This window comes from Macaca nemestrina, chromosome 1, assembly GCF_043159975.1.
Source record: "Macaca nemestrina isolate mMacNem1 chromosome 1, mMacNem.hap1, whole genome shotgun sequence".
Taxonomy (NCBI): domain Eukaryota; kingdom Metazoa; phylum Chordata; class Mammalia; order Primates; family Cercopithecidae; genus Macaca; species Macaca nemestrina.
Window position 1 is genome coordinate 144,772,682 of NC_092125.1, and position 22,025 is coordinate 144,794,706.

A 22,025-nucleotide genomic window follows, 5' to 3' on the forward strand; every position below is an offset into this window, starting at 1 on the left:
CAACCTTGGAAGTCAAGGCTGCCGTGAGCTGTAATTACACCATTATACTCCAGCCTGGGTGACCCTGTCTCAAGAAAAAAAAAAAAACAAACCAGCATCAAAAATGAACTGAAAGCCTGCCATTGTTTGTTGTTGCTGTTAACAGATGATGCAGGTATTCTGGTGATGCTACTTGTGTGGCTTAGTTATCCTGAACACATTTTTTCACTGTATTAATGGTATGTTCTATTTTTTACTGTTAAGTATTTATGTGTAAATGAACATAAAACAATGATTACTTATCGAAGCGCATAAATTCAAAGTCGGGAATGACAATGATGTTAAACAACCAGAGACTGTCTACATGAGTGGCTGTGATAATGACACCTTTGCCTTCTGAAGGTTCAATGTACACAAACTTTGTTTCATATAGAAAATTATTTAAAATATTTTATAAAGTTACCTTTAGGCTATGTGCATAGGTGGATATGAAACAGAAACTCTCTCTACTCTTGTTGACATTTAGGTTTTCATGGTGTGTCTAAAATCTACTTTGATATAAGGTGAAGCTACCATAGCTTTAGCTTGAATGGATTTTGCATCATATTTTTCCTCATATTTTTACTGTCAGCTTCTCCATATACTTCTATTTCAGATGTATCTTTTTGTAAACATTATACAACCAGATTTCTCTTTTTAAAATCTAATCTTATAAATCCTGCTTTTAGCTAGTGAGTTTGCTCCATTTATATTAATTGTGCTTTGGATTCATTTCTACCATCTTGTCTTTTGGTTTAGAATTTATACTCACTATACAGTGAATAGCCTTGGCATTTTACAGTGAACCTAAAATCTAAAGTTAATACCTTAACATTCCAACAACAAAAAGACTACACAATACTGTGTAGCTCTGGTCTTCACTATCCTGACTTTCCTGCTACTGCTATCTAGAATTTGTGCTCAGAAAAAACAAAAAAACTCAAAATCCAACAATTCCTTCTTTTATCTCTTTGGTTTATTTAGATTTACCTAGGTGTTTGCCATTTTACGTATCACAAACCTTTTTTTATCTTGTGTCACCCTTCTGGGATCATTCTTCTTCTTCTTCAAGCACATTCTTCAGAATGTCCATTAGAGCAGCAAGCGTTCCCCTTTTAAAAAATATTATATGCCGTAATTCTTATGAAAATAATTTTATTTTTATGTAATTCTAGGTTAACCTTTTTCCCCCAACACTCTGAAGGTCATATTCCACTACTTCCATTGTTGCAATTGAGAGGTCAGCTGTTAGTCTTTCCTTTATAGACATTTAGTCCCTTTTCTCTGGATAGTAACAAGATGTTGTCTTTGGTGATCTGCCATTTCACAATGGTTCTATGTATACATTTATATTTACCCCGTTTGGAAAATACTGTACAGCTTGGATATTTTTCATCTCCGAGTAACTTGCAGCCATTATGTCTTTAAATATTGCCTCTCATTCTTTCCTCTTGATTCTCCATTCCATCTTCGGTATCTCTTAATCTCCCTTTTATATTTTCCATCTTCATTTGGGATTGATTTTTCAGTTTCCAATCTTCAGTTTTCTTCAACTGTCTAATCTGCTGTTTAATCTTTCCACTGAATTTCATATTAGAACAACTACATTTTTCATTTTTGGATTTAAAAAATGTTTAATTATGTTAAAATATTCATTTTACATGTTTATACTGATAGTTTTAGGTATGTAAATATATATAGCTATTTTATAACTTATATCTGGTAATTCTTCTTTTTTTAAGACAGGGACTTGCTCTGTCGCCCAGGCTAAATACAATGCAGTGGCATAACAGCTCATTGTAGCCTTGACCTCCTGGGCTTCAGTCTCCAAAGTAGCTGGGACTACAGGTGCACACCATCATACCTGGCTAATTTTTAGGTGCTTTTTTTTTTTTTTTTTTTGTAGAGATGGGGTCTCGCTGTGTTACCCAGGCTAGTCTCAAACTCCTAACCTCAAGCAATCTTCCTGCCTTTGCCTCCCAAAGTGTTGGAATTATAGGCATAAGCCATTGTGCCTGGCTGATAATTCTAATGTATGAAATCTCTAACAGGGATATCTAAATTTAAAATTTCTGTTGGTTCTTATTCAAGGTAACTTGCTGTCTCTCACAAGTGTTTAGGGATTTCTGACAGTGAATTACTTGATCTTAATCTGTGGAAATCTGATGGTCCCATCCTGGAGGAGCTTCCATCCACAGAATATTTCCTTCCACTGTCAGGGAAAGAGTGACATGCAAACTAAAATTTGAAGTCGTCTACAGGATTTAAGCACAGAACATAAGTCCTGATGCTATTGCAAGGTTTGTTATCCTCAAAATTGTGTTGTTAGAGAAATCTATCCTTGGTAACCCCACTTCTCTTGGGTGCCTGAATTTTCAAAACCAGCTCCTTGCCATTGTGACTCCTACCTTTTCCAACTTCCTGCTGCTCTGCCATACTCTGTAGACTCAGCTTCCAGTTCTCTCAATATTCCTACTTTTGTGCTTCAGCACTCCCACTCTAACTCTTAGGTGCTGAGGCCCTAACTTGTTCGGACTCTGCTCAAGTTTATTTGCTTGTTTTGGGGTGAAGGGTTGCCACAGACCACTCTTACCTTTAATGAGATTGGCAAAACCTCAAATTACATATCTTATTGATGGTCTTCCACTAATTTTATACGCGTATGTATACTATTATTTTTAATAACTTTAAAGCCTCTACCCATTATACTAATGTATAAAGCCAGTATCTCAGAAAAACCCTAGACCTCAAAAGATGGCTGGAAAGTAAGTAAGAATTCTAAATTTAAATTAAGATTATGATCTGTGGATTAGTATTTGCTTATTTGGATTTTTCATATTTACTCCAGTGGCTTTGGGAATACTGGTAGTACTTGCAAAAATCTTGTTAGACTTTAATCTATACGGCAGATTTACCAAGTCAATATATGATTGCAATTTCCATTATGTCCTCAATTTGTGTTACAGGGAGAGCATGCATCATTTTATATTTCTAAAATATTCCATTTGTAATTTTTAAATAAGATTACTATAAAATGACTAGTATTCTGTTTTATTCATTTGCTTTTCTGAGAAGCCAGGTCCTAAATTAAAGTAAGTTAACCTCAAACAAGAGAAAAGTATATACAATACTGGTGCTTGCATCTTAATATTAAAGCAGGCTGTTGTTCTTCATTCATCAACATTTTGTTGCTTTAAAAAAAAACCTTCCTATTCTCAGTATCTATACACAGTAAGCAGTCCTTAAATATGTTTCAAATAAAAGATGCTACTGACCTTACAGGAGCAGAATACAAACTTTTCCCATTATTCCCAGTGAAGTGGACAATTTGCTCTGAATGTTCATGGTTTTAAGTCTTCCCTAGGACAAAAAGTACTTGCAAGAACGTTTACTCAAGTTAATTAGTCTTTGAGATTTTGAACACAGAAAAGTTAAAGTATATTTTAGTCATTAGGAAGTTTCTAAAAAGAAAGAATACTTAAAACCAAAGTTACAAATTTCAATCTAAATAGACTTTAATTTGTGCACTTGTGATAATTTATGACTGCAAAACACTTGTTTTCTTAGAATGACATAGTGAAAGGCACATTTCATTTGAATGCATAGTGTACCATTCTAAAATATCCTAATTTCTTTACAAAGTGCTTGAGCAGTCACATACACATACAGTAATAGCAAAATATATTTACACTCTATAAAGCTTAAAATTTTAAATCTGACTAAAATATATATATTTTTTAAACTACAAAAAATTAGTGCTTTCTTCAGCTTAATTGTGTAAATAGACCCTGCCCTCTAATTTTTTTAGTGATTGACTTCAATTAAAAAAAAATTCTGTACACTGTGTAGTTACAAAATGCTATGTCAGTTTTTAATGCTAAAAGCCTGTTTTAGACATTACTTTCTTTGCTATTTGAGAACCAAAAAAGTGAGCAGACTGTACCTCAAAAGTATTTAGTGTTTTATTTTAATGTTGTATTAACACTGTTTAAATTAAAGCCAGACAATTAAGCTAAGTTCCTCTACTGTCCTTTGCCAAGGAAGTTAACTGGCATTTAACAATAACTTTAAACCACATATTGTTCCCCCTTTCTATTAAGATTTTCTCCCAAAGGATCTTGGGTAATTAACAATTTGGAAGGTAATATAAATGATCTCTGGACAATTTTAATTGTTCTCAGAGTACAATGAAAAGATGCTAAAACATCCCAGCAAATATTTATAAATGTTTTTAGCTCAACTCTCCATAAATCAGTGTGCTTTTTCATGTTTCTCATAAGATTTACACCTGAACAATTTTTAAGAGATGAGCTCACTGTGATTAAATAGTTAATTCAGTATGGTTACTTAACAGCTTGCTATTCCTGAGGTATAATGACCCTAACATGCTAAGCACAGGATCAAAGATGCTATTACTAAACTAAGAAAAAACAATAAAGTCATAGATTAGGAGAAAAAAATATAAAATCAAACCAAACCAAAACAAACAAAAAACTACAGGCAAATGGAAAGTCATGGTTTGCAAAAAGACAATCCTAGAAGAGTATAAAAAGCCACAGACGGATCCTTTGAAGAGTTGTATAAAATATTTGATCAAATTATTTTTGAGACTTTTGAGGTACAGCTTTAGTGTTATAATTAATTTTTTTATAAAATATAGACTGTTTTATCAAAAATATTTATACATTCTGTTACAATATATTGCTTTTGCCCTCAGTAACTGCCAATATAAAATCCGGATCCAGTGGCCTAAAATATACAAATGCACTTAATGTAAATGCTGGAGTTTGAGGTGTCTGCTTGGCCACTGTACAAAAGTGATGAAGTGGTAAAATTAAATAATAAGCCTACAACATAGAATACATTAAAACTTGCACATATACATGTTCACAGCATGTATACAATGATAATCTCTACGGTTTAACCAAGGTATAGTTCCCTTCTACAGCAGACACAAAACCAAGGTGAACTAGGTTGGCAGATGTAGAGTGAGTATCAAAAAAGGGGTAATCGGTTCACTGATTCTGGAAGATATGACTGAACATACCGAGCATCTAGACTTTGGGAATGCATACAGGTAACAATATCTTGGTTCAGCTGATTAAAGTCCTCATTCTTAACATCTTAAGTAAATGCTGATCTTGTTTGTTTCAGCACTGTTTAATAAAAACAAAATTGTTTGGCAAGCAGCTCCGCTGGAAAGCTATAAGCCTCTGTTACATGGTTGATAAAAATAAGGCAATATAAAGTTTTCTCCTAATAAATATAGAACATTTATAAAATAAGACATCAATTCATTCTGTTTTTTTAAAAGATCAAGCCCCAAATTGTATACAAACTGCTACGTTTTTTGATATTACAGTAATGTCTTTAAAAAAAGAGCATTTGTCTTATTCAAACAGAATCATACTTTGTGTGAACAGTAATAGCATTCCAAGCCCTTTTTTACTTTTTGTAAAACATAGTTAAGTGATTAATTTTCCTTCCACTTAAGGCGGGCATATGGCAAAGCTAGGGACTATAAAAAAAGTGGTTTTTTTTTCTTTCTTTTTAAAAATAGACTATTGATCCAAAAGTATTTGTGATGGATTTTCATAGCCGATGTTCACTCAAACTCCATGAAACTGTTTCCAGTGCTCATATTTACGCTGAAGTACAATGAGAAGCCACTTTTCAAGAAGTATTAGAATGGTACTTTTCAACAAATCTTCACGTGTTTCAATTAAAAAAAAAAAAACAAAAAACTCAGAAGCTATTGGTGGCACAGAGAGCAAATGAAGGGTTGCTATTTTTAAGAGGTCTTCTTGTGAGTCAGTCAGCTTGATTTCGCAGTGTCTAGCAACTTAACACCAATCAGCAATGTAGTCAAAATCTCTGAACATTTCCTGCTCCTCTTCCGAAAGTATCCTAGGTTCTCGAGGTGGAGTCAGAATAGGTGCTTCTGAGGTAAATTCATCATCAAAATTACTAACATCTTCTCGTCCTCTTATGGTAGGTATAAATGGTGGCTTTACTTTTTTGTCCATCAGAGCGCTCCAATCAATTAGCTGGATCATAAAATACAAAATGACTAGTTTAGTTACATCTAATTGCTGTAGTTTAATAAAAAATTTTAAATAGTCACACTTACCCGGAAAAATGGGTGCTTTTTTACATCCTCTGCATCTTTCTCGCTAGCCCCAAGGCGCCGCTCAGGATTTCTTCTTAACAGCTAGCACAATGTAAAATAAAAAAGTTAAAATCAATAGAATAAAATTCACTGATAAAGATTATTTTTAAAAACTCAGATATATTTTGTCTGTTTTTGTCTGAGCCATGCAACATTTATGAACTGAAAAACAACTTCTAAAGTTCTACTGGGAAATTTTCTTTAATATAAAAAATTAAAGTAGTCTTAAAAAAATTCTTATCCTTAATTTAATTCTTACCCTTCTCATTATAGAAATGGCTTCTGTAGATAAGAACCTTGGATACCTTACTTCATCATTTACAATACTGTCAAAAACTTCCTCTTCATCATCACCAGGAAAGGGAGACTAGAAGAAATACCTTTAAGTAAGTTAAAGCAAGTTTTAAGGCAGTAAAATCTTATCACCTATTCAAAGTATAATCAAGATCCAGGCAGTGAAAAAGAAAAAAACAAACAACAAACCCATGCCTACCAAAACAACAACAACAACAAAAGAACTGTAAGAAGTGACAATAGATATGTATCTATTACAGAGGGAATATACCATATACTCTTTCTGAAATCTTTAAATTTTATAGACCGTTAAAAAAACTTGTCTATCTCATATATGATATGGCTTTTCATTTCATTTCATTCCACTCCAGTCCATTTTATTTCATTCACTCAATCACCTATTTGGCCAGACAGTCAATTTTTAGAGTGTCTAACAGAAAGTAGGGAATATTTAGATAACAGAATCCTGAAGAACCTCAAGCTTGTGGAAAGACAGAAGAAAATGGATAAGGTTAATATGGTAATAAATGTTATAGTAAAGGAAAGCAATCTGCGGAAATACGTCAGATATAAATGTGCTTTGGATTTTAAAGTCAATAGTAAATTAATGGTGGTAAAACGCAATTAGAGATTAGTAGGCATAACGACCGTACTAAGCAGCTGCCAACAAAATTAGACTGAAAGGAACCCAAAAAGCACACACTGACATGCATTTTTAATGCTCTAAACACAAAAAGTTTTAGGGCATTTCAATAAGCACAGTATTAAAATCATTTTTCATAATGACCCTGAGACATAAAAAAGTAGTTACATTATATTCAGTATGACAATTTGATTCACAAAGAGATAAACTTTCAACTATGCTGAAAACGTGTCTATCAGATGTGACTGCCTGCCTCAGAATTTCAGATGGCTTAAACATCACTCACTCATTTTAAAAATCAGGACATGAATGTCTAAATATCATTTAATTCCTTAAAATCACTGAAATGAATCAGTATCTTTAACCTTATTTTCTCACTGGCTATTGAAATATAGGCTTACTTAGCCTCGTTAGATTTGATTTGGCTGCTTGCTTCCAATTAAGTTTTAAAGAATAATAAGCAGAAAGCAATATCCAGGGAAAGTGAGCAATCTTTAAGGAATCTGTGAAAATAAATTCAGAATCCAGCTTCTTAAGGCTGAGCTTCTAATCTTGCTCATAGCTAAGAAAATTTCAAAGCTTTCAGTTACCAAAACCTTAGTTTGTTCATTCACTCACTCAAAATACATAAATCAAATATACTACATGGGACAATGTAGTGCACTCAAAATACATAAATCAAATGTACTACATGGACAATCTAATTTCTTTTGGGGACTGAATCAGTAAGTCAGGAAAAAATTTTATTTTACTAGGATTCTCAATGGGAATTTCAATGGATAATACAAAGAGAGCACTTTTGTCTTCTGCTTGAACAATTTTTACTTGAAAACTCACTCTCCAAGTCTGAATAGCAAAGAAGTATCTATACATTTGTTAAAACGTGTAGTATCTTTTTTCTCAAATAGATTGTAAGCAAACAGGGCTAACAACAGAAAGCTAACAAATGTGTTTTAAGCACATTTAAAAGAAACCAATAGTCTGTTCAGATATCAACACTGATAGTATCTAAAACCATGTCCAGCATTACATTCAATCTCTCTGTTATCTTCACTCCCATCTGAGGCAGGAAAAAGGGGACTTGGGATATTTGTTTATTCCTGGAGTCTTTCCAGTAATCAAAACTAGTAGAAGTATACAAATTTGAGCATGTATGATATATCCAGCGAGTTTACAATTATTTGTAATAATAGAGAAATCTGACATAAACTTTAGCCACACCTTACGTTCATCATAGTTAAAAAGGAGTTACCACTAGCGTTTCATTAATGCTATAAAATTATGAAGTAGACTGATGAGTTTTAAGTTTAGTTCTTTTCCCAGCTATCCTCTTATGGAGATACTAAAAAGAAATTGCAAGAAACAACTAAGAAATAGCCAGATCCACTGTCTTTTATCTTCTAGGTAATTAAGAGCTCAATCAATTAGCTCTCTTAAAAAATATGAAACAGGAGCTTCCTTGTTTTCTGTCAAACCCTCCAGTGGCTTTATAATGGGAGGGAGTAGATTCAGCTGGCGATTAATTCTACAGTATTTTGTAATAACTCATATTTTCCATATGTCATCTCTAATATGCAGAGTAAATTTTAAGCAAGCACATAATTGAATCTCATAAACTTCATACTTACTTGAATATTACACTAAACAAAACAAACAAACAAACAAAAAAACAACAAACCCCAAAATGTTACTTTTAAAATAAAGGAAGGGGGTGGGGAGAAGTTCAAGTATGCCAGAGCTTACAGAAGATTAACTATTTTATGAGAACTTCTGGCACTCTCAGACAGTAAAAGCCACTGTGGACTGGAGCTAAAATAAATCTTTCCAACCTAAACACTGCACAACAGCTTTTCTAAATAGAGGTGAAAAATTCAGATCTGGACCACTAGTCTTAAGAACAGAAACAAGGCTGGATGAATTGAAGATCCTATCCTGGAGCAGCAAAGCATAATGCTTTAGAGATATGTTCTGGAGCCAGAGTGACAAGGTTAAAATTTCCAGCTCTACCATATGAGAGCTGTGTGACCTTAAGCAAGTCATTAATCTCTTTGTGTCTCTATTTACACCTCTGAAAATGGGCATAAGATCAGTACGGAGCTTATCAAAGGCTGTTGCAAAATTAAATGAATGAATATTTAAGGCACACAGAACAGTGCTTAGCTTAGGACATGATAAATTTTATTTTAATTAGCCATACTTCTCCTCCTTTTCCAAAGAATCCACTTCAAACTGACACACCAAAAGGGGCTATCCATCCGGAGAAACTAAAACCATTTGTTTGTTGGGGTAAGTGCCAATAAATGACAAGCATAGAACAAAACTTTAGAAATTTCTGATATTCAATTTGATAATTCATTCATTTAGCCACTAACTTCTTCAAACTTGTAAGTGTACAAGGGAGGTTGCTGGCATGGGGAAACTGCAGAATAATGAACCAATCCCTTAAAATAATTTTTCTTGCATCTCCAGTTTAAGTCCCTTCAAGTAATCTTTAATTACTTATTAAAAGATTTACTCTTTCCCAATTTCACCCCAATTCAACATTTCTAACAGTTTATAATATAATACATTATTAGTCTCCTATTATTGCCTTATTTAACATAATTCACTGTTTCCTAATGGTAATAATTTCTGTGTACAACTCAATTATCCTCAGAAATTTAAGTTAATCGACAGAAAACAGTAGGAAAAAATGCTAATCTTTTCAACTCTACCATTTTTGAAAGTAACATTTCTTTCATTTTTTAAAATTATATTTTATTTAACAATCTAGGAAGTTCACAGCCAACAGCAGTTCTATTGCAACTTCAGGTGCAACTGGGAATTCAGGAATCTCAGTGGAGCTGTTAGTGTAGCGAACCTTGTACATAAAATACATGCATATTTTTGATAGCACATGTGAAGGTATCTCTCTAAAATTGACCTCATTGGTTTCATTCTCAGCAAACTGACCTGGGCCACTCAACATGGCTTTTATCATGCCTGATGTTAATGCACGTTCTGTTTTTACAACAAATTCATGGCCATCGGATGATATCAATCTGACATACATGGCATCAGGGCCTTCACAGCCACCATAGCTTTTCTCCTCTCCATTCATTTTGTTCCTATGAAATTCTACTTTGCTTCCCCAGGAACTTCAGCTGTTTCCTGGTGAAGCAAGGATGCAGTGTGTGTTGCTCACTTCCGTCTAGAGGAAGTCGAAGGTAACATTTATTTCTGACCAATCTATAGTGGGCTTTTCTTTACAGGTACAGAGTACATTTTTTTAATTAGTCTTTCTGTTATTCCATTCCCTATAAAATGACTATGTCTTAAAATCAGAAAACACATTCAAAGCACAACACTGAAATACAAGGAACTATTTTCAAAGCACTGATAATGCATTCCGCAAACCACATAAAAATCTTTATTGAAGGTATTATAGAAAGATAGCTGACTACTAGTATACTATAAATATTTATAAAACTTAAATTCCACTCATACTGAAGACAGTATTAGGTGGTTTTATAAATGACATGCTTTATTATTTCAATCATCCTTCCTCTTTTCTCTTACCTATTTTATACTGCTTACCTCACCAACAAGCATTTCATATATAAGTACGCCAAGGCCCCACCAATCTACAGCCCTTGTATAAGAAGTTTCTGTTAATACTTCTGGGGCAAGAAATTCAGGAGTGCCACAAAATGTGCTTGTTCTATCTCCATATCCCATTCCTGGAAAAGATAAAATTTAAACATTTGTTAGCAAAGAAAATAAATCTAGTATATAAAAAAAATCAAAGCTATCTTTGGGAGGCAAAATTAAAAGTTGCACATTTGTGCATGGCGAACAAATTCAGACATATTTAAGATATTTCAAGAAAACAATAAGGACTGGTACAGCAAAAACTGTAATAGCAACTATACTATCTAATTAATGGGTAAATAGAAATAAGATATCCATGTTTCTTTTCAGTTAATTTTTCTTCTTGTCATTACAAGGGAGCTAAGAAATTACAACAAAATGAACTGATTGTGAAGTTCTATCATCTTTCCAATTCAATCTTAAATAAGTTTATTTACTTTACTATAAGAACAACATTATAAAAAAATAACAGTTTGGAAAATACCAAAAATCAAACCCTTGGATAATCAGGAGCTAACCAAATGTGTCATATAATACAGAGAGATAGGGCTGTGAGCGGTGGCTCATGCTTGTAATCACAGCATTTTGGGAGGCTGAGGTGGGTGGATCACCTGGGGTCAGGAGTTCAAGACCAGCCTGGCCTACATGGTGAAACCCGTCTCTCCAAAAAAAAAAAAAAAAAAAAAAAAAAAAAAAAAAATTAGCCGGGCATGGTGGCTCCTGCCTGTAATCTCTGCTACTTGGGAGGCTGAGGCAGGAGAACTGCTTGAACCTGGGAGGCGGAGGTTGCAGTGAGCCGAGATTGTGCCATTGCACTCCAGCCTGGGTGACAAGAGCAAAACTCTGTCTCAAAAAACAAAATATATATATCTATATATATATATGCAGAAAGGAAGGAAGGAAGGAAGGGAGGGAGGGAGGGAAAGAAAAAAGAAAAGAAAAGAAAAGAAGGAAGGAAGGAAAGGGAAGGGAGGGTGAGTACAGGTTGAACAACCCTAATCCAAAAATCCAAAATCTAAAATGCTTCAAAATCTGAAACTTTTTGGGCACCAACATGATGCCATAGAGAATTCCACAAGTACTTAACACAAGATTAGTTTCATGGACAAAATTATTAAAAATAATATAAATTTTTATATTATTATATAAATATAAATTTACTTTCAGGCTATATATAAGGTATATATGAAACATACATAAATTTTGTGTTTAGACTTGGGTCTTAGCCTCAAGATATGTCATTATGTATATATGCAAATATTCCAAAATCCAAATAAATCTGAAATTCAAAACACTTCTCATTCTAAGCATTTTGGATAAGGGATACTCAGCCTGTATTAACATTTTAGCTAACTAGTTTTTAAATATATGTTCCTCATAATTTATTAATACGTTAATCAAATAGTCTACATATTGAAGATACTGTCTCCATGTATTCCAAAGTGTTAAAAACTTGTCATAAGTGTCATCTTTTTTTCTTTGAGACGGAGTCTCACTCTGTTGCCCAGGCTGGAGTACAGTGATGCGATCTCAGCTCACTGCAAGCTCTGCCTCCCGGGTTCACGCCATTCTCCTGCCTCAGCCTCCCGAGTAGCTGGGACTACAGGTGCCTGCTACCACACCCAGCTAATTTTTTATATTTTCAGTTGAGATGGGGTTTCACCGTATTAGCCAGGATGATCTCGATCTCCTGACCTCGTGATCCGCCTGCCTTGGCCTCCCAAAGTGCTGGGATTACAAGCATTAAGAATTTTAAAGAAAAGCTCTCAATTCTAAATTAAGAATAATTAGGTATGCATATATAGAGACTACAAAATAGAAATGAATTTGTATGTCTATGAACCAAGACTTGAAGGGCACAATTAGATACATTAGCACACTGGAGTGGGGAAATTTTTTTTGGCAAAATTTCTTTAACACTATCATAATGATTTTTATTTTCTTCAATAAAATATTATTTTAAAAAACCATGATATAGTATTAATATCTATATGAGTTCTGCACCAGCCTTTTAGTAACTTGGCCAAAACTAGGAAAAAGTTAATTAACAAAGAAATAGAACTTATGTTTCTTACAGACTGGTAAAGCTCCATGGAAGTGGTTAATATCAGGCTCTAGATTAATAAATACCTGGTTTAAGTTCCAGTTCTGTCATTTGTTAACTGTGAGAGGTTGAGAAAGTTGTCTAACATCAAAGCCTAGGTTTCTTCATCTGTGTATAAGGGTTAATAATACCATCTACCAGTGTGGAATGATAAGACAAGGAAGACTCAGAAGGGTAAGGAGGTGGGAGTGGGGTGGATGATGAGAAATTACTTAATGGGTACAGTGTATGTTATTTGGGTGATGAATATCCTAAAAGCCCTGATTTCACCACTACGCAATTTATGCATGTAACAAAATTGCACTTGTACCCCATAAATTTATACAAATAAAAATAAAATAAAAAATTCAATATTTCCTTCAAAAAAACTATCTACCTTCATATGATTGTTATGAATTACAGGAGATATGCATATGATGAAGCACTTTGCAAAATTCTTGGCATACGGTAAGCACTCAAAAGTTGTTAGCTATATTATTATAATCTACTAAATATGTTTTTATGATAATGCATTAATAAGTCTGGTTATTCAACACACATATTTTCTGTACCTTTTATGTTCTAGGCACCTGTGCCAAGTAGCGGGAACACAAAAATGAGAGTTAGACATGGTTCTTTAAGGGGTTTACAGGAGACTGGAGGAAAATGGATATTTATTGATAATTTTATAATAACAAGGGAAGAGCAAGATAATGCAGAATAGTGAAGAAGGGCTCCTAAAGCAGAGTTGGGAGTTGGGGTAGTAAAAGGCAATCTCTGGTAATTTGCCTGTAGAGGTTACACTTGAGTTGAATGAGAAGGATGTGCAGATGTTAGTCAGCAAATAGAGTTGGGATGGGTGACAGTGCTAGAGGGACACAGACTATAAGCAATTCATTGTTGCTGGAGCAAAAAGTACTAAACACAGAGCAGCAAGAGATGAGGCCAGAGAGGAAGGCAGGCAGGCAGATCAGGAAGGGCACTCTATGTCACCTTATCCTAGCCACTGAAGAGTTTTCAGCAGGTGTGTGCCATGGTCTGATCTGTATTTATATGGACTCCTTAAACAATTCAGCAATTACATGGCAGGTTGATTTGGGATAGAAAAAGACTAGAAATAGGAACAATTAGGAGATTATTATACCTGTCTTGTCAAAACAAGATGATGGCTAGCAGGAGTTGACTGGAAATGATAGATTTCAGAAATATTCAGGAGGTTAAGTGGCAGTAGAATTTTTTGAATAACTACATATGGAAAGTAGAGAACAGGATAGAACGCAAGGTAATTCCTTGCTTTCAGATTGAAGACTGAGGGGATTGTGGTACCAACAACCAGACTACCTGAGGAAAATAAGTGATTTTTGTTTGGGTAGTGTTTGAGGTGTCTCTTCACTGTTCAGGCAGAGCTGTCTAGTAGATAGTTGAATATATACCTTTGGAATCCATATGAAAGGAAATAATAGATTTGAGAGTCATTAGGATATAGCTGCTAGTCAAAAAACCGCAGTGAAGAGCAGCCGGCTAAGGAGAGATGCTGAGAAACAAAAGCGTTTAGATCAACAGTGTCCAATAAAAAGAAGCCCAGTTAAAGAAAAAAACTGACTTGATTCAGCAATTATGTCAGTGGGTATGTGATGGGCATATATCTACAGAGTTGATTCATTTATTCATCCAGCTACTTATTAATCAAACACTCACTGAATACTTAAGATGTACCATTCCCTGTGTTAATGTACTATGGAAACAAAGCTAAACAGCAAACAGAAGCCAGCAGTGCAGAGGGAGATAGGCAATGTTAGTACTAGTAAACAGAAAGAACCATGTCCATTTTTTTATGGTTGGAGAAGTAAGACTCAAAGAGATTAAAACTAAGTTTTCCAAAGACAAACAGCAAATAGTGGCAAAGCCATGATTCAAACCTAGAACTGTTTGGTTCCTAAGCCCATGATCTTTATCCTTTCTTATGTTACCTGATTCAAATTTCCCCAATTTACTTACTTACTTTTGAATATACAAAAAACATACTTGAGATACCTATCTCAATTTATTTTCTATTTTTAAATGTTTCCAGTTTTAAGAAGCTGGAAGTAAATTATCAGGCCTATGAAATTCACTGTGTACAGTCTCACTGGAATAAATGATTTTGGTGCTTAAGCAATACTTCCTTAAAGTAGTGACAAAATTATTAATCATGCAGAGAAGCTTACTATGATTTCTATACATCTAACCTTATTCGTATTCATAGAACAAATTCTTAATGTGATAATTAGGTTACATAAGCAATGTCTTCATTATATCTACAATGTCTTAAAGAAGAATAAAGTTAAAAGTACAGTTTGTTTTCCATAGACAAACTTGAAAACTACTGATGCACAAAGAAACAGTAATTTATCAGAAAAGAAACTTAAAAACATTCGATTACCTTCTTTGCAAAGACCAAAATCAGCAATTTTCACAAAGCCCTCTGTATCTAGCAATAAGTTATCCAATTTCAAATCTCTGTTCAGGATAAAAAGATACAGCATGAAAAAAAAAATCAGTAGGTTATACAGTTAAAAAAATAATTTCAACTGGAACTGTACTTTCTCTTTATTAAAAATGGGATTTCCAAGTTATGATTTGAGATTTAAATACTATATCACATTGTTTTCTTCCTTTTAGTAAGCTTATTGCTCTATATAAGGTAGCTTATGAGAAATTATTCTCCTGTTACATAAAAAAGGAAGAATGTATTTAATTTATTTGTGATAATCTAATTTAATCCACTTTTTTTTTTTTCTTTTGAGACGGAGTCTCACTTTGTCACCCAGGCTGGAGTGCAATGGCATGGTCTTGGCTCACTGCAACCTCTGCCTCCCAGGTACAAGCGATTCTCCTACCTCAGCCTTCCAAGTAGCTGGGACTACAGGTGTGTGCCACCACACCTGGCTAATTTTTGTATTTTTATTAGAGAGGGGGTTTCACTATGTTGGCCAGGCTGGTCTTGAACTCCTGACCTTGTGATCCGCTGGCCTTGGCCTCCCCAAGTGCTGGGATTACAGGCATGAGACACCACACCCAGCCCTTTTTTTTTTTTTCTTTTTTTAAAGACAGAGTCTCGCTCTGTCACCCAGGCTGGTGTGCACTGGCATGATCTCGGCTCACTGCAACCTCTACTTTCCAGGTTCAAGCAATTCTTGTGCCTCAGACTCCCAAGTAGCTGGGACTACAGGTGCCCACCACCAAGTCTGGCTAATTTTTTTTTTTTTTATTTGTAGTACAGATGGGTTTTCACCATGTTGGCCAGGCTGGTCTCGAACTCCTGACCTCAGGTGATCCACCTGCCTCGGCCTTCAAAAGTGCTGGGATTACAGGCGTGAGCCACTGCGTCTGGCCAACTTAATCTAGTTTTAAAGTTTGCTTATATGCCATCCATAAGAAAGAACTGTAAAGCTAACAGTATTAATAAGGCATCAGAGGGCAGGTTTCATCTTCTGAAAGAATGAGAGAAAGCTATCCATCCATACTAGTTGATTACAAATTAGGCAAATTGACAATATTTTATCCATTTTGTTCAATTTATTTATTTTTTTTGTGATACAAGGTACTCGCTCTGTTGTCTAAGTGGGGTACAGTGGCATAATCATGGCTCACTGCAGCCTTGACCTCCCAGGCTCAAGCAATTCCCCCACCTCAGCCTCCTGAGTAGCCCAGATACAGGCAGATATCATCACTCCTCACTGATTTTTAGATTTTTTTTGTAGAGACAGAATACCACTATGTTGCCCAGGCTGGTCTCGAACTCCTAGACCGAAGCAATCCTCCCACCTTGGCCTCCCCAAATACTGGGGTTACACGTTTGAGCCACCGAGCCCAGGAAATATTTTATCCGTTAGGTAAAACGGAACTTAATCATGAAAACATCATTAGAACCTTACCTGACTGGGTGCGGCGGCTCACAACTATAATCTTAGTACTTTGGGAGGCTGAGGCGGGTAGTCACCTGAGGTCAGGAGTTTCAAGACCAGCCTGGCCAACATGGTGAAACTCTGTCTATACTAAAAATATAAAAGTTAGCTGGGCATGGTGGTGGGCACCTGTAATTCCAGGTACTCAGGAGGCTGAGGAAGGAGAATCGCTTGAACCCGGGAGGCAGAGGTTGCCATGAGCCGAGATCGTGCATTGCTCTCCAGCCTGGGCGACAAGAGTGAAACTCTGTCTCAAAAAAAAAAAAAAAAAAAAAAGAAAAAAAAAAAAACCTTAAATAATCCAATGTTTATAGTCTTCTAATTCTGACTAGTCTTCTCATATCTGCTTGGTCTTGGGCAGTGAGTGCTAGTCAAAGTGTGGTTCACAGACTAGCTGCTGGGCCACAAATTACAGAGATCAGCTACATCACCAATATACTATTTAGTTCAGTTGACAATAAGGCTTCGTAATGAGGGAAGCAGTGTGATGTTTTACACTCTAACACAAGCTACTTGTCTCATCACGGACACGTTTTTAGCAGTATTGGTCTATGGAGGTTTTTTGCAATGAGTTGTTTGAATGCTAAATATTCACTAGGATGAATATTGTTGAGAAATGCACTATCATAGACCAACCCATAATTTGACTATTTTAATTAGAAAATGTGCTATGGATTAGGAAACAAAAAGTTCATCATATAATCATAGTGCTAACCACATGTCTTTCAAAATTGGGGTTTGACTTATCAGATGAAGGAGAAAACTAAGAAGCTGGTTAAACATAAAATGTTTAAGAAACACAAAACACTATCTTTAATTCTAAATCACACCAAAGCAAGCCATTAGAAAAAATTAAAAATTAACTTACCTATAAACAATTTTGTGTTCATGTAAATACTGCAACCCAAGAACTACACAAGCAGCATAAAATCTGTTTGAAGAATTAAATCAATAGGAGTTTAATAAATTTTATTGCTCTTGAATCCCAGCTTATATGTTTATACTTCAAAGCAGACCTATCATTAATTTATTTCACAAATTTTTTTTTTAGTCCCCACTATGTATCACACATTGTGCTAGATATTAGGGGTAAAATTTAAAAATGAGAAAAGTATAGTTTTGACAATTAAAGCCATTAACTTTGCCTAGTGGAGTCACTGAGAACCTCAGAGGGGACATTTGATCTGGTTTTGCAGGAGGAATTACAATATACCATAAGGACAAAGGACAGTGTGACAGGCAGAAGTTTTGTGGGGGAAAAAATACTTACCTGAGAGAAAAAAGAAATAGAGGTGCAAAAGGCGTTAACACGTTTGATAACAAGTAAGTCTGGTGTGGCTGAAGTAAAGGATGGGTGTATCTGGGGAAGAAGTAGGAGATTAAGCTGGAAAGATAACCTGGGTGAAGGACCCTGAATGTCATATTATGGATACTGAAATTTTTTCTCTTAGTGACAGAGAATCAAACCATTTTAATCAGAGGAGAATGATGGCATTTGTTTTCTGGTAGCAATGCGAAGGATGGAGAAGTAGGTAGAGATCCAGAGGAAAAAAGAACAGATAAGGCTTTTATCATAGTTTAGATGAGAAGATCATGAGAACATCTACTGTAGTGGCAACAGAGATACAGATTCACAAGAACTTAAAAATTAGCATGACAGAAGGTGCTATCCCATTACAGGATAAGGAAGAGGGAAGAGCTACAGGTAACTTTCAAGGTTTCCATCTTAGTAGAATGAATGGATAAAAGAAACAGAGGTGGCCAAGGTTTTGTGACAAAACTAGGTTTGGCATTTGACAGGTTGACTTTGTCTGTGGGGCAGGTGATGATATATAAAAGCTGGGTATATGGGTTTGGATCTCAGAAAACCCGGGCTGAGAGAGAATAATAATTCTTGAGGCACAGGACCATGTTTGTCTTTTTCAGTTTTTATCCTAAGTTCATAGCATAATGCCTGATATACATGATAGGCTTATTGAACAAGGAGGAAATAAATGAATAGATTTAAAAATGCAAATGTCTTCAGCCTATAAACACTTAGGATAATTAGTTTTTAATTATAAAAGTAATAATATGAGTATTTTCTCTATAAAACATGTAATACGCTTCTCTCCAAAGTACACTATTTCATCCATCTATCTCCATCTCACCTCATTCCACTGCAGTTCATACGGATAATAATTCTTGTCACTTTAACATTATTCCAAACTTTCAGAATATATTTACATTCACATGTAGATAATATAGCTATGTTTTATATTTGCCTATTTTTATTAAAAATGGGTCAATAATTTTTATTTATTTATTTTGTTTCTTGAGATGGAGTTTTGCTCTTGTTGCCCAGGCTGGAGTGCAATGGTGCGATCTCAGTTCACCGCAACCTCCGCCTCCCGAGTTCAAGCGACTCTCTTGCCTCAGCCTCTCGAGTACCTGGGAATATAGGCATGTGCCACCACGCCCGGTTAATTTTGTATTTTCAGTAGAGACAGGGCTTCTCAACGTGGTCAGGCTGGTCTTAAACTTCTGACCTCAGGTGATCCGCCCGCCTCCGCCTCCCAAAGTGCTGTGATTACAGGCGTGAGCCACTGTGCCCGGCATTTTTATTTATATATATATATATATATGTATGTATGTATTTTTTTTTTGTTTCTGAAAAGATCTGTTTATTTACTTTTTTTTTTTTTTTTTGAGACAGAGTCTCGCTTTGTCGCCCAGGCTGCAGTGCAGTGGCGCAATCTCGACTCACTGCAAGCTCCGCCTCCCGGGTTCACGCCATTCATTCTCCTGCCTCAGCCTCCGAGTAGCTGGGACTACAGGCACGCACCACCACGCCCGGCTAATTTTTTGTATTTTTAGTAGAGACGGGCTTTCACCGTGTTAGCCAGGATGGTCTGGATCTCCTGACCTCGTGATCCGCCCGCCTCGGCCTCCCAAAGTGCTGGGATTACAGGCGTGAGCCACCACACCCGGCCTATTTACTTTTAAATTATACTTTAAGTTCTGGGATACATGTGCAGAATGTGCAGGTTTGTTACATAGGTATACATGTGCCATGGTGGTTTGCTGCACCCATCAACCCATCATCTGCATTAGGAATTTCTCCTAATGCTATCCCTCCCCTATCCCCCGAACTCTGATAGGCCCCCATGTGTGATGTTCCCCTGTGTCCATGTGTTCTCATTCTTCAACTCCCATTTATAAGTGAGAACATGTGGTGTTTAGTTTTCTGTGTTAGTTTCCTGAGAATGATGGTTTCCAGCTTCATCCATGTCCTGAAAAGGATATGAACTCATCGTTTTTTATTGCTGCATAGTATTTCATGGTATATACGTGCCACATTTTCTTTATGCAGTCTATAATTGATGGGCCTTTGGGTTGGTTCCAAGTCCTTGCTATTGTGAACAGTGTTCCCATAAACATACGTGTGCATGTGTCTTTACAGAATGATTTATAATCCTTTGGGTATATACCCAGTAATGGGATGGCTGGGTCAAATGGTATTTCTAGTTCTAGATTCTTGAGGAATCACTACACTGTGTTCCACAATGGTTGAACTAATTTACACTCCCACCAACAGTGTAAAAGTGTTCCTATTTCTCCACATCCTCTTCAGCATCTGTTGTTTCCTGACTTTTTAATGATCGCCATTCTAACTGGTGTGAGATGGCATCTCATTGTGGTTTTGATTTGCATTTCTCTAATGACCAGTGATGATGAGCTTTTTTTCATGTTTTTTTGGATAAATGTCTTGAGAAGTGTCTGTTCATATCTTTCGCCTACTTTTTGATGGGGTTGTTTTTCTCTTGTAAATTTGTTTAAGTTCCTTGCAGATTCTGGATATTAGCCCTTTGTCAGATGGATAGATTGCAAAATTTTTCTCCCATTCTGTAGGTTGCCTGTTCACTCTGATGACAGTTTCTTTTGCTGTGCAGAAGCTCTTTAGTTTAATCAGATCACATTTGTCAATTTTGGCTGTTGCCAATGCTTTTGGTGTTTTAGTCATGAAGTCTTTGCCCGTGCCTATGTCCTGAATGGTGCTGCCTAGGTTTTCTTCTAGGGTTTTTATGGTTTTGAGTCTTATGTTTAAGTCTTTAATCCATCTTCGGTTAACTTTTGTATAAGGTGTAAGGAAGGGTTCCAGTTTCAGTTCCCCACATATGGCTACATATGGCCACATATGGCTAGTTTTTCCAACATCATTTATTAAATAGGGAATCCTTTCCCTATTACTTGTTTTTGTTAGGTTTCTCAAAGATGAGATGGTTGTAGATGCGTGGTGTTATTTCTGAGGCCTCTGTTTTGTTCCATTGGTCTATATATCTGTTTTGGTACCAGTACAATGGTATTTTGGTTACTGCAGTCTTGTAGTACAGTTTGAAGTCAGGTAGCGTGATGCCTCCAACTTTGCTCTTTTTGCTTAGCATTGTCTTGGCTATACAGGCTCTTTTTTGGTTCCATAGGAAATTTAAAGTAGTTTTTTTTTTTTCTTTTTTTTGAGATGGAGTCTCACTCTGTCGCCCAGGCTGGAGTGCAGTGGTGCGATCTTTGCTCACTGCAACCTCCACCTCCCGGGTTCAAGCAATTCTCCTGACTCAGACTCCCGAGTAGCTGGGATTACAGGCGTGTACCACCACCCCTAATTTGTGTATTTTTAGTAGAGATGGAGTTTCACCATATTGGTCAGGCTACTTTCAAACTCCTGACCTCAAGTGATCCATCCGCCTCAACCTCCCAAAGTACTGGGATTACAGGCGTGAGCCACCACACCCAGCCTAAAGTAGTTTTTTCTAATTCTGGGAAGAGAGTCAATGGCAGGTTAATGGGGATTGAATCTATAAATTACTTTGGGCAGTGTGGCCATTTTCATGATATTGATTCTTCCTATCCATGAGCATGGAATGTTTTTCCATTTGTTTGTGTCCTCTCTTATTTCCTGGGGCAGTGGTTTGTAGTTCTCCTTGAAGAGGTCCTTCACATCCCTTGTAAGTTGTATTCCTAGGTATTTTATTCTCTTTGTAGCAACTGTGAATGGGAGTTTATTCATGATTCAGCTGTCTATTATTGGTGTTTAGGGATGCTTGTGATTTTTGCACATTGATTTTGTATCCTGAGACTTTGCTGAAGTTGCTTATCAGCTTAAGGAGATTTTGGGCTGAGACAATGGGGTTTTCTAAATATACAATCATGTCATCTCCAAACAGAGACAATGTGACTTCCTTTCTTCCTATTTTAATAAACTTT

At 35.8% G+C, this 22,025-nt stretch overlaps 1 protein-coding gene and 1 pseudogene across 6 annotated transcripts in view; both read right to left on the reverse strand.

Annotated features, from left to right (window-relative positions):
* Window positions 1-1,472: 1,472 nt before the first annotated feature.
* LOC105482800 (protein kinase N2) overlaps window positions 1,473-22,025 on the reverse strand; it is a 161,047-nt gene continuing 140,494 nt past the window's right edge. For all 6 annotated transcript variants that reach the window (XM_011743148.2, XM_011743150.2, XM_011743143.2 and 3 more), the window contains 6 exons: window positions 17,653-17,715; window positions 15,260-15,336; window positions 10,701-10,843; window positions 6,447-6,554; window positions 6,149-6,229; window positions 1,473-6,065 (listed from right to left, as the gene is read on the reverse strand). In XM_011743148.2, the coding sequence (XP_011741450.1) occupies window positions 5,862-6,065; window positions 6,149-6,229; window positions 6,447-6,554; window positions 10,701-10,843; window positions 15,260-15,336; window positions 17,653-17,715 (676 nt within the window). In that variant the 3' untranslated portion in view covers window positions 1,473-5,861. The remainder of the gene's footprint in view (window positions 6,066-6,148; window positions 6,230-6,446; window positions 6,555-10,700; window positions 10,844-15,259; window positions 15,337-17,652; window positions 17,716-22,025) is intronic.
* On the reverse strand, window positions 6,551-10,680 carry LOC105482799 (elongin-C pseudogene; annotated as a pseudogene).